Genomic DNA, 14102 nt, shown 5'->3' with positions numbered 1-14102 from the left:
AGCCAGTCCCATCTGACGATTTTGCGCATCCAGTATGTTACATTCCTCATCATGGTGTGTACAAAAAAGGTAGCACTACGACGAAGCTTCGCACTGTATTTAATGCTTCAAGGAAATACAAAGGTGGCGTTTCTCTAAACGACTGTTTTCATGTTGGACCCAAGCTGCAGAGGGACTTAAGCTCCATCATTTTAAAATGGCGAATGCATCGGGTTGCGTTCATAGCGGACATTGAAAAATGTTATCGCCAGATTTTAGTCAGCAGACCTGATGCTGATATGCAGCGGATTGTCTGGCGTGACGAGCAGGGCAAACCAGCCATTTACCGGTTGCTCACGGTAACTTACGGCTTAAATTGCTCGCTCTTTCTCACCATTAAGGTTCTGCACACGCTTGCTACGGATGAAGAACACGATTTTCCGGCAGCATCAAAAATATTAACGGAGTCGTTTTACATGGATGATTGCCTGCATGTGCCGCAACCGTGGAAGACACTCTGAATATTCAACACCAGCTACAACAGCTTTTGCAGCGCGGCGGATTCAACCTTCGGAAGTGGATGTCCAACTCTACTGAGTTTATGCGCCATCTGTACACTGAAGACGAAAACCTTGGGCTGTACCGCAACTTAAATCTTGATAGCGAAACAAACGCTCTAGGAATTTATTGGCTGTGCGACACTGACAGCATCGGTTACAAGACAAACGTAACACCTATCATTGGAGACATCAAAAAGAGGCAGCAATTGTCCGATGTGGTCAAAATCTATGACCCGCCGGGTCTACTAGCACCTGTCGTAGTTAAAGGTAAAGCTATTTGTCAGCAGCTGTGGTTATCGGGCGTCGATTGGGACGATCCCATTCCTGATCCACTTCAACAAGAATGGCAGCGCTTTAGAGACGAAATACCTCAAATCAGAGAACTCAAAGTGCCCAGGTGGGTTGGAGCTGAGCCCAGTGTATCCAGTTACCAACTGCATGTATTTTCTGATGCCTCTACTGTGGCATATGCTGCTGTCGCGTACCTTCGTGTGGAAACTTCAGGTAATGATGTAAAATTATCAATTCTAACCGCTAAGACTAAGGTGGCACCACTGAAGAAGATAACCATCCCGTGTTTGGAGCTAAATGCTGCTCTACTCGCAGCGAAAGTAGCCGCTAAAGTGCTGTCAACACTGCAACTACCAGCGATTCGACTTTACTGTTGGTCGGATTCCAAAACCACGCTCAGCTGGATTCGATCAAATCCTGGTAAACACAAGCAATACATCAGCAATCGTGTAACTCGAATCCAAGAGTTAACACCAATCAACGCTTGGAAGTATGTACCTACTACAACGAACCCAGCCGACATTGCATCCCGGGGTGGCGGGGACCTCCGTGGCTAAATCGTCACTCAAGCACCTGGCCTGAACAACACAACGGTTCGACAGATCCAGACGAAGAATTAGTTCTCTCCCTAGTGACGATTCCGGAAGAGTCCAAACCAACCATGCTCACGACATTGCTTCAAAAATACTCGAATCTCAACAAGCTATTGGCAGTCACATCTTAGTGTCAGCGTTTCCTTGCCACACTGATGAAGCGACCCCATGAAACAACTCTATGGTGCACTGTGACTGAAAGAACCGCGGCCTTGCAATTCTGGATAAGGTATGTTCAGCAGATTCATTTCGCTAATGAGATCTCCTGTCTTCGTTCTAGCAAACCGATTTGCCAGAAGAGCAAGCTCCTCAAATTGAACCCAGTTTTCGATGGTATTTTGCGTTTAAACGGGCGGTTAAAGAACGCAAACATGCCTTTCTATGAACAGTTTCCATGCTTGTTACCGAAACAGGATCCTCTGTGAACGTTGCTGATCAGTCAAGCGCATGACTATACGTTGCATGGCGGCGTTCAATCGACTCTCAACTTTATAAGAAGAAGATACTGGATTATTGACGCCCGTTCGTCAATCAGACGATTCATTCATCGTTGTATAAAATGTTTTCGTCACCGAGGTGTTCCTTCGACCCAAATCATGGGAAGTCTTCCCACGCATCGCTGCAACGCAGCAAAACCTTTTAGTCATTGTGGTCTCGATTACGGTGGACCGTACCAAATTCGCAGCGCGAAAGGCAGAGGCCATCACAGTTATAAGGGCTATGTTGCCCTATTCGTATGCTTCAGCACCCGAGCAATTCATCTGGAGCTGGTTAGCGACTTGAGCACTGCAGCGTTTCTTGCAGCCCTTCGAAGATTCTTTGCACACCGTGGATACAGTTCGGACATATACAGCGACTGTGCTACAACGTAGCCGATGCGGAACTAAAAGCAGATCTGGCCAGCTTTCGACAACAGCTTGAGGCGGCAGCACGGTACGTGCCAACTTGGGGAGTAACATGGCATTTCATACCACCTGGATCTCCAAATTTCGGAGGCATCTGGGAGGCGGGTATAAAAAGCATAAAACATCATTTAAAGCGCATAATTGGCAGCGCGAAGCTGACATTTGAAGAATTTTATACTCTTTTAAAGCAAGTGGAAGCAGTGCTTAACTCGAGGCCGATCTCGGCACTAACAGAAGACGCAACGGACTTAGCTGCGTTGACCCCTGGCCATTTTTTGGTGGGCGGTCCGTTAGTCGCTACTCCCGAACCAAGTTTACTTGATGTTAATCCAAATCGACTCAAAAGGTGGAAACAGCTTCAACAAATGCAGCAACATTTCTGGGCCCGATGGAGTTGTGAGTACTTGCGAGAACTACAAGTAAGACGCAAATGGCATCAAACTAGCACCAATCTATCACCCGGAGACTTGGTCTTAATACGCGACGAGCGCGCTCTTCCCACTCAGTGGACGTTGGGTCGTATAATAGACGTGCATCCAGGAACTGACGACGTTGTCAGAGTGGCAACCATTCGTACGCCAACTTCCATTATCAAGCGAGCCATATCAAAGTTAGTACTGCTGCCTATGGAGGACACCTGATGTCTTTACGGTGGGCGGCTGGTCCCTTATTTCGTCGCAGGACCTGGACGAGGTGGGCGGAATGTTACGACTGAATGCAAAGCTGGTCAATAAAATGCTAATACGGTAACCCCGTTAATTTGACATTTGCTTTTTCCCATATTTTGCGCACCCTCATTTTCCCTCTTTTTTTTCTTTGACTTTTGCCGCTGCAGCGATATTGACAACATATAAAATTATATACTCTACTGTATAATAAAATAAATTAAATAAAATTAAATTTGAAGAATATACTTTGAACAAAGTCTGAAAAATTTGAGCTTGCATTAACGGTTGATACACTTGTCGAGTTGACTTGAGTTGCGTTGAGTTGAGCAACTGAACATAGCATTTTGTAAGCAGTTTTTCGGTCTAGCAAACATCGTCCATTAAGATCGGGTAGCATATCGTAATAAGATAAGAAGTCGGCACCGATAATCGCTTGAGTTACGTCAGAAACCACAAAACTCCACACAAATTCAATTCGCAGGTTTAGGTTAAGGTTTAGGATTATTTCACCAAAAACTTCAATGGGTGTACCATTCGCGGCAAACAGTTTCATATCCGATGGTGTTGCTCTAACCAATTTCGAACTTTTTGGTATAGTAGACACGTCTGCACCTGAGTCGATTTTTGTGGCGAGTGAGTAGAAGTACGCTTCAATATTATTTTCCGATAATATTGGGAGCGGGATGCGTGGAATGCATGACGTAGTCGGAATTGATTATTCTTGTAAAGATCCAGTTGGCGGTGCCAGAGTATCGTCTAAAGACCTTTAATTAATAAGAAATGTGTAAATTTACCGTTCGGGGTCACCAAATTGTGGGATCTAGTGAATAGCGAAAACGATGTGTTCACTTGTACGGCTCGAACCAAGAACGAGACCGGAAATTATTTCGTTAATTAGCTCAACAGTACAAAGCTAAAGAATGAGAAGTTAAATGAAAATGAAAAGTCTCACATGGTTGCATTTATAAAGTATTAAGAATGAATGAAACTATATGAACAAATTAAAGGATACCTATTAAGAATGTAATAAGCTTAATCTATTAGTGGTCTTTCCACATATAATATATATATGTAGAAATGACGAATAAGCAACTGTAATCCTTTTATTTCATTTAATTGTAATAATTGTAAAATTTGTAGTTTATAGTAAGTAATAATAGACTTCTTCGCTTTACGGCTGCTTGACAACTAAAAACAACTCGCTTTTTCACTCATGTCACTTCTGTTCCTTGTCGCAGGGCTGCCATTTGTCACATTCGGCCATCCCGTTCGCCATCTGTCCCAGATGACAGCTCGTTCTCAGCTGTATAATGCGCCCAAAGCTTCATATTGCCGACGCTGGTAGAAGTAAGGTGCGGTCCAACGAAATCGGCTGCTTTTTCAACCTCGTACCGCCCATTACCTTTATCTTTGACGACGCTACATGGCCCGATGAACTTGTTCCCCAACTTTTTATCTGAAAACTGTGTTACTTTTATCGCCACCAAATCCGCTTTTTGATATCCCTGACTACTTTTACGCCTCCGGTCGAAATTTCGTTTAAACACTTCTTGGGCGGCTTGGATATTGATTCGAGCCTCCTCTCTTAGTTTGTTGCGATCCTCTTGGAATGCGACCAACATTTCATCTTGGAGCAACTTAATTATATCGGCAGACATTTCGATTCTCATTGACGCGTTCAATTTGTCCGTTGCCCCTCGGGACACCCGTTGTTATTGCAATATGCTCGATTTTATTTTCCTTGCAGAAATCTTTAAATAAATTTGATAAAAAAGCTGATCCTCTGTCGGTCACAATTCGTTGCGGATTCCCAAATGTTGTAGTCCATGTTTTTAAATGCTTTACTGCTTCCTCTGCGTCCGTTGACTTGGTCGGAAATATCCAAACAAATTTCGAAAATCCATCAACAATCGCAAAAATATACTTATAATTCTTCGCCGTAGGATCTAAAATTCCCAAATGGTCTACATGGATGAAAATGGTCATGTTAAAATTATGCAACAATATTTAGCTAAATGTTAGTTCATTAGTCATAGTAACTTAGAGTATAAAAGAAATTTCAACTGCACAAACAATTCACTTATAATTGTGCCTCCAAAGTAAGAGAATTTGAAAAGTGATAGTTAGCGTGGTCTCCGCTCCGTACTTACGCAGTTCCGGGAAGTGTTATTTTTCTAAGAATTACTGTGTTTATGACCTGTTGTACAATGGAAATTCAAGTTGAAGGTATGTACGACATTTTGAACGTTTTGTTATCTTTTTTAATTATTATTTAATAGGTTTTCAGACCGTACGAAATACGTACTTTAAAATTTGCCGTTTATTTTTTTTTATAAGAAGTTTGTAAAGTTTTAACTAAGTTCGCACGAATCTGCACAAATGAAACATACATTAAAATATTCTTACGTATGTCCTCTTTAAGGAAAAATAATTTCCAGTTGCGATGACCTGCGACTGCGCTTGATATAGGGTCTAATCTGTACCTATGTGTATGATTTTGAAAAATGTGATTCTACCAAGATTGCTAATAAAGATTTGTTTTTTGTTTTAGGTGTAAATTTGAAGTGTTCATTTACGCGCATGCATATTCTGGGCACGTGGTTATGTTACAATAGCATTAAAAATGATGTTGATAAATGTCGCCACGTACTAAAGAACATAATTCATGCTTTACCAAACTCTGAGAATTTAACCTTAGAAGACGTTGAAAATCTTGGATCTGTTCACGGATTTCTCGATACTGGAAAAAAGTGCAAAGATCAAAAACAAGGCTGATTGCCTAGTACAGTAATTGGTTAACTAAAACCGAATTATGTGTGTTGAAAAAACGGGAGTCGGGCGAGGTAACAAACTCTACGAATCCTTCTCCGAGCGAACACAGGCATGGACACAGAAAATATTTTGAGGATTGCAGCAAGAGGACAATTTCAAATTCTTTAGAATTCAATACGGACGAAGTTTTGTCTCTATTTAATGCGGCAAAACTCACCAAATATCAGTATTTGTTATTAAGAGACTTTATTCATTCAAAATTGCCTAACGCTTTACCATCTTATAAAAAAGTTCTTGACGCAAAAAAACGGTGTTACCCAACAGGAATTGGCGTTACAGAATCATCTGCCGAAATTAATTTACAATGTTTGTTGGACCACACATGCTCTCGAATTCTCGAATCTCAAAAATCAGTATTGGTAAATATATCTGAATCAAGTTGCACTGAGTATGAATTAGTAGGTAAATGGGGTTTCGATGGCAGCACTGGACATAACGAATACATGCAAAGTTTTTCTGATCCGAGAACGGAAGATGGAAGTTTAATTGTTACATCTTATGTACACTTGAAATTAATTTGTAAATCGATTACCTCCGACCCAGATAAGATAATTTGGAAAAACCCTCGCCGATCCTCCACAAGGTTTTGTCGGCCTATACGTTTTCAATTTGCTAAAGAAACTAAAGCTCTTTGAGTTCAAGAAGAAGAGTATTTTAAAAAAGCTATTAGTGACTTGAGTCCGACTGTTGTTAAAATCGATAACCTTAGTTATAAAGTAAGTCATTCTTTACAATTAACTATGGTTGATGGTAAAGTGTGCTGTGCTCTTAGTGACTCATCTACGACTAAATGTTATATTTGTGGTGCGACACCTAAAGAAATGAATGACTTAGAAAAGTGTAGAAACAAACAAGTAAACTCCAGTAGATTTGAATTTGGTTTATCACCCCTGCATTTTTGGATTAGATTTTTTGAATACTTTATTCATGTTTCTTATAGAACCGAATTTAAAAGGTGGCAAGCACGTTCATCTGAGGAAAAATCACTTTTAGCTAAGAGAAAGGAATTTGTTCAGAGAGAGTTTAGAGAACAATTAGGCTTGATAGTTGACAATCCGCGAAATGGAGGAAGTGGCACCTCTAATGATGGAAATACAGCACGAAAATTTTTCCTTCATTCAACCATATCATCCGAAATCACAGGAATAGACAAACACGTTATAAACAGATGTAGTTATCTCCTACAATGTCTTTCATCTGGTTTTAAAATTAATTCGAATAAATTCAAAACATACGCACTAGACACTGATAAAATTCTAGTTAGTAAATATTCATGGTATACCTGCATCAGTTCATAAAGTGCTCATTCATGGGTCGGAGGTAATCGATCATTGTTTATTATCAATTGGAGAATTATCAGAGGAGGCAGCTGAATCATGTAATAAATTAGTGAAACAATTCAGACGTGACAATACCAGAAAGCACTCAACAACTGTAACTAACACGGATCTTTTGCACAGGCTTCTTCTTAATTCCGATCCATTCATATCTAGTCTACGAAAATTACCATGTAAAAAGAAATCTATGATGTCAAGAGAAGTGTTAGATTTATTGAGTTAAAAGTTTTGTATTTCTAAGTACATTAACTTTTTGGGAAGTGAATATTTTATTGTTTTCATAAAAAAGAATAAGTTAACTGGCATCAAAGTATACTTTATGCTCATCCTTTCGGAATTTAATGTTTTTTTCTATTATTGTTTATAATTTAAGATTTATGCCAAACTTTAAACGAAACAAAAAAATTGTATATAAAAAATGTGTGTAGCTAATTTTCCTTTGACTTTTTATTTTAATTATATATTACTTTATTATATATTATTATTATTATATCTTATATATATTCTCATTATATATATACTACTTTTTATATGTCTTAGTGTTTTTTTAACACATAAAAACATTTCTCAACTTAAAAACGTACTAAAAAGTCATATATCACGCCAAAAGTTCTTATGACCGCTCTTCCTACGCGGCGGGACCACTGTGCAGTGGAGAGTCACCCTTGTCAATACAATGCAGAAAGTCCTCTTGCTTTCCCAACTTTCGATTATGTACTATGCACTCAATACAATTCGAAATATGCTGCGTTACCTTTTTTTCGAGATGCGGTATAAAATAATCTTGTTGAATTACGTGAATCGTTTTTTGTGTGCTGAAATGGCCGAAGTTATGAACAGTTCTTATAATTTCCTTTTCCATACTTCGTGGTACAACAAGCAGTTCTAGGCCCTTTAATTGTTTAAATAAAACTCCGTTTTTCAAAACATAGTCAGCGTAAGGTTTCTGTTCGAGAACTGCAGTTACTGCCTTCAGATGTTCATCATTTTCCTGCGCTTTACGAATTTTTGCTTTTATGTGTGACTCGATTACCATAACCGGATAGCGGCTTAAGCTATCTATGTGTTTCATTCTATCTGCTGAACGATGCTCAATATTAAAGTCAAAATCTTGTAAGTACATGAGCCACTGAACTACTCCACGGGACACATCTTTTTTGGCAGCTGTCTGCTTAAACGCTGCGCAATCTGTTATTAGGTCAAACCGTATACCCATCAAATAATGACGAAGACGTTTCGTCGCTAGATATGCTTGCTGTTCTGTGACACCCATTACAAATGCTGCATCTTTTTTCAATAACTGCGTTAGTGACCTAGCTTTAGTTGCATAATTTTGGATAAACTTTCTAAAATATCCAGTTAATCCTAAAAACGCTTGAACTCCTCTAATATTTTTCGGCATAGGAAAATTTTTAACAGCTTTTATTTTATCTTTACCTGGCCATATGTTGCCATTCTGAATTTTGTACCCGAAGAAGCTAATTTTTTTACGAAGACGTTTCGTCGCTGCATATGCTGCCTTCACTTCCAGAAAGTAGCTGTGAAGTTTTTCTTCCTGTGGTGACGTCTTTCGGCTCCAGTAATACACCGGATGCCACTTGCTCTCATGCTGCTGCACCAATGTTGCCCCAAAGCCATGCTTTGATGCATCGACATGAAGTTGAGTTTTTTCGTTTTGTTTGAAAATCTTTAAAACGGGATCTTGAGTAAGTGCTGCCTTCAACTTCTATACTGCTTGCTGTTCTGTGACACCCATTACAAATTCTGCATCTTTTTTCAATAACTGCGTTAGTGACCTAGCTTTAGTTGCATAATTTTGGATAAACTTTCTAAAATATCCAGTTAATCCTAAAAACGCTTGAACTCCTCTAATATTTTTCGGCATAGGAAAATTTTTAACAGCTTTTATTTTATCTTTACCTGGCCATATGTTGCCATTCAGAATTTCGTGCCCGAAGAAACTAATTTTATCTCTTAAGAACTTACACTTAGCCCATTTAATTTGCAAGCCGTAAGGTTCTGCTGTTTGCAACACTTTTCGCACATTTGTAAGGCATTCATCGCTTGTTCGTTTACAAGCTGCTGAAAAATATACATAACGTACCGAACGAACACCGCAGGTGAGTTGCAGAAACCAAATAGTGCCCTAGTAAATTCATAAAAACCCTCTTTCGTAACGAATGCCGTGTACTTTTGGCTACTTTCTCCGATAGGGACGTGGAAAAAACCATTTTTCAGGCCCATCACTGAAAAAAAATCTAGCTGACTGCATTTTCTCTAAAACCTCGTCAATAATCGGTACAGGGAATCGGTCTTTTAACACAGTGGCATTCAGTTTCCTATAGTCTATGCAAACACGATAACCGCCATCTTTCTTTTTTGCTAGGACGACTTTGCTAGCTATATTTGCAGTGGATTCACGCACTATACCCTTTTCTAACCATTCCTCAATTTGCTTTTTAACAACGGCACGCTCTGCTCCAGACATTCGAGTTGGACTCTCATTAAAGTTTAGTAGATTTCCCTTTGTTACTATTTTTAATTGAATAGGGTGTACAGCGGGGTTAGCAACCGGTTTATAATTATTGATTAATTTCAATTCAACTTCTCTGTACTGTGGTGCAACGTCAATTCCGCGCCCCGATTCTACAACATTGTATACACACTGAAATGTCCCATCGTGCTTCTGACCAATTTTTTCAGAAAAAAAATACCCATCGGAATTAAAGTCCACTTGGAATTGCTGAATGAAATCGTAGCCCACAATCACTTCGCAACTTATTTTGCTGTCAGCTATAACAAGGAATGCATGATCAGATTTTGTCTTATCCACCAAAACTTCTGCTTTGGGTGCACTTTTAACCGTAGTTGTTACATTTCCCAAACCATACAATTTCGCAGAACTTTTGCTCAATTCCAAATTGCTGCTAAGTATCACGTCAAACTCTTCGACTAGTGCTTTACATAAAGCTTCATAGTTTGAGACGCTGACCGTTTCGAGGAACAATTTGGCTGTTCCTCTCATCTTATTTCTCGCATTCACATACTTTTGTTTTTCTTTTAAATCGTACGCAGAAGCATTTTCGTTGAAATTCTCCAGCCACGTTCTGATTGGAACTGTTATACCGTCATAATCTGGTATACTTTTTGCAAATTGTTCGACTGTTATGCTCCTATTGGCCTATAGAACTCTTAACATTTCAAGAAACTCAACTGAATTTGCCGAATTACTGCATACACTTAATGTTGACTGCATATTGTTCACGTTAAAATCTTCAGACTCTATCAACTTTAAACTAATTTTCTCAACTTCCACTGAAATTTTTGCTGCTGACTTTAGCTTCGAATCGTCTTCTTCCCCTTCTTCTTGACTCTTTTTTGTTGCTTGCGGCTTCCCACTTTTTTCAACTTCCAAGTGAACTTCTCCTACCGATTTCGGTTCTACTTTTTTCTCTTCGACTTCTAACTGAACTTCTGTTGCTGCTTTACACTTCCTTTTGCTTGATCTACATACAGGCATTCTCGAACATTCTCATGCTTCGACTTTTTCCTAGTATTTTGTTCAGAGGTTGAGCCCCTATGTAAAAATAGATAATAAGCAATTGTAATCCTTTTATTTCATTAAATTGTAATAATTGTAAAATTAGTATATTATAGTAAGTAATAATAGACTTCTTTGCTTTACGGCTGCTTGACAACTAAAAACAACTCGTTTGTTCACTCATGTCACTTCTGCTCCTTGTCGCAGGGTTGCCATTTCTCACATATATATATGGCCAGATTACCATTTTCGTAACTTGATTTACGATTTTTTTTTGTTATTTAGTCTCGGAGTCTTAGTGCTTTCTTCATGACATTTTTCTACTCTGTTCTAATAATAAAGTAATGTTTATTATTTTGTAAAATATACATTTTTTTTTAATTAGTTCAATAATTCACTCAGTTTTATTTAGCTTTACTTTTCTTTAACATCTGGTCGCATTGCCCGCGATTGCAGTTGTTGTTGATGTTCTTCAGTAGTCAAATCTCTCTCTCGCTACTGCAGTGTTGCCTAGCTTTTTATTCAAACGCACTAAAATGCCCATTTAAAGAAAATAAAATGCCAAATTCTTATTGAATTTCTTAAAGAACTTTTTATGCGTGACAAATTGTCTTTAAAATGTGTGTTGTTTTAAATAAATGTGTTATAGTTATGTACAATTTAATTTATGAGCTTTTTGTTAAGAGAACGCCTTTTTTGCTATATTTGAGGTTATGTAACAAGATAAGGCACTCTTTTTGTAAAAATGTCGTTATTGTTTCTTCAGTATTTTCTGGTATTTTATTGCTTATTTCAACTATGAATACACCTATTGATGTTCTATGTGCCACTAAGGATTTAGGACCGGAAGAAACGTAACATCTCTATGGTTTTTGTTCAGTAAATTGAAACGCTTTTTAAAATTTGTAAAAAGGCTTTCAATGTTGAGAATAGTTGAGAGAGGGATATTTAATATTCTTGCATAACCTTAAAAGGAGTAAAAAAATTAAATTTACACCTGCAAGATATCAAATTTTATAAGAAGCAACAAATTTTCATTAGCCCTAAAATCTTCTCAGAGTGACCTTTTTTAACATTATTTTGTTTAATAATAAAGTTTTTTTAACTTATAGTTTCGGTGGCTTTAAATTAAAAATAAGTAACAAACACCAACTAAAAGATTTTTGCATTTTGATATATAAAAAGCACTAAATTTATTGCAAAGAGCAAATGGTTGGCAACATTGCACAACTTGACAAAAGTGATGTCACGCATTCTCTGATGGGCGTAATCTTGTTTCTATCTCTCTTGAAATATGCCCATGAGAGATCTGGTGAGTGCGATTGATTGAGCAGCATCAGAGAGCACTAGCCATGTACAGTAAGGCAAAGTCACCCACTGTGTGCACCAATAAAAGCACACAAACAGAACTAGCTGAGAATGATATTAACAGCACCCAAAGAGAGCCCGTACAAATCCGGATAGTGGGCGGGAGGCGTACCAAAGGTTAAGACGTGTTCATATGGAATTGCCAAATGTACCAATAGATGCAAAAGTCAATCAGCAACAACCATATACCAACCAATCCGAAGGTGAAGTTATAAGAAAACAAAGTGCGTTGACTACACGCATGAATGCCCTTATAAGTGAGGAAGCCATCAAATCACGCGAAAGTTAAACAAAAGTCGTAGTCAAAAGCAAAAGTCCAAAACCAAAGAGAGTAAACCAACAAAATCAGGTGCACTAGTAGTAAGGAAAGTCGGTGAACTCTCATGCGCGGAAATCTTGAAAAAGATCAAATCGCAACCTAGGCTGAAGGAGCTTAGTCAATGCGAAAAATGCATCCGAAAGATAGCAAAGGACGAACTCTTATTTGAATAAAAATGGCAATCCGGCCACCGACAAACTTAAGGCAGCAGTGGAAGCTGTCCTCGGCGAAAGCGCCTTTGTCCGCACCTTAACTCAAGAGACTGGCATCGAAATAAAGGACATTGATGAGATTACTTCCAAACAAGAAGTCATAGAGGCGTTAGGAAATAATCTACCTAACGCAAAAGTTACACTATCCGCAATGCGCACAGCATATGGAGGCACTCAGACATGCACGATTAGTCTCCCTTTATCGTCAGCACAAAAGTTACTAAGCATGTCCAAAATAAGAATTGGCTGGACTTACTGCCGGTTAAGAGAAAAAGTAGTTGTAACAAGGTGCCGCAAATGCCTCAATTTTAGTCATGTGGTAAGAAATTGTCAAAGCAAAGAAGATCGTACAACCAGCTGCCTTAGATGTTGCGGGCAAGGCCACCAGGACAAATGCTGTACAAACGCGCCAAGGTCCGGTATAAGCGACTCCAACCATGGTTCAGGCGACCGAACATGCCAGGGGGCAAATGCTAAGCATGTGGCAACAATCCAGCACAGAGTATGAAATTCTTGCAACTAAATCTTAACCACTGCGAATTAGCACAAAGCTACTAAGTGAGAAGTATGCAAATAAACCACGTGGCCCAGCGACGCAACAATCAAGTGTGCTAAGTGGAGCTGCGGAAGCAACCCAATCCTTCTAGGGAGACCCATCTTCAAAATTGGGTTCGGGTGTTCAAAAATATGCAGCATGTTGGTATACAGTTGCTATATAGCGCCCAGTAGTGATCTGGGTTCCTTTATCAGCATTGTTGAAGAACTGGTTAATGACGCTAAGCAAAGGAATCCAGCATATATAGCAGAAGATTTGAATGCGTGGTCAGTAGAGTGGGGATGCAGCAAAACGAATCCAAAGGGCAAAGAACTTCTCAACGCGCTTGCGGCGCTTGATTAATAGCGGCAGCGAAAACAGTTTCAGCGAAAATTGTGCTGGTTCCGCCTGCTCTTTCATAAGTAGGGGGCTTAGTTGAACTACAAGTTGGCCCATTACTGATTGCTACACCCATAGCGACCATCGGGCAATAATCATTGCCATTGAAAAATTACGAATGAGAACGGGATTTTCTAGTCAAAATGAATGGAAAATAAAAAGTTTTGACCAGAAGCTCTTTTAAATAGCCTTCGACGTCACCGAGATAGCCCTTAACCGTATCTAGGACATATCTAGGGCATGCGACACTGCCATGATATGGGTAAGAGAGACCAAAGCACGCAAGCCAGCACACTGGTGGAACACCGACATCGCGGAGCTGCGCGTGCTATGCAATCGTGCAAAAAGATTATGCCAGCGCTCATGAAATGCAGCCAACGCTGTAGAGCTTAGGATAAGTTTTAAAGAAAACCGAAAGTCATTTTAAATAGCCATCCGCGACAGCGGGCGCAGAATGTTCAGAGAGTTATGCGATGATCTCAGTAATAACCCAGGGAGCTCTGCTTATAAAATAGTGCGAAATAAGCTAAAGCCAACAGTGCAACCAACATGTCCAACTCTCT

At 39.2% G+C, this 14102-nt stretch overlaps 2 protein-coding genes across 2 annotated transcripts; both read left to right on the top strand.

The window, feature by feature from the left end:
* The first annotated feature begins 559 nt into the window (after positions 1–559).
* LOC129251196 (uncharacterized) lies at positions 560–1387 on the top strand. The gene has a single exon (XM_054890555.1). It carries the CDS (start codon positions 560–562, stop codon positions 1385–1387), a length of 828 nt encoding a protein of 275 aa, XP_054746530.1.
* A 632-nt stretch (positions 1388–2019) lies between these two features.
* On the top strand, positions 2020–2969 carry LOC129251194 (uncharacterized). Its single transcript, XM_054890554.1, has 2 exons — positions 2020–2157; positions 2262–2969. Exons 1-2 carry the CDS (start codon positions 2020–2022, stop codon positions 2967–2969), a joined length of 846 nt encoding a protein of 281 aa, XP_054746529.1.
* The last annotated feature ends 11133 nt before the right edge of the window (positions 2970–14102 follow it).

The sequence above is a fragment of the Anastrepha obliqua genome, unplaced genomic scaffold (genome assembly GCF_027943255.1).
Source record: "Anastrepha obliqua isolate idAnaObli1 unplaced genomic scaffold, idAnaObli1_1.0 ptg000009l, whole genome shotgun sequence".
NCBI lineage: Eukaryota > Metazoa > Arthropoda > Insecta > Diptera > Tephritidae > Anastrepha > Anastrepha obliqua.
Note: the sequence above shows the minus strand (reverse complement) of the source record. Positions and strands in the feature narration are given on the sequence as shown.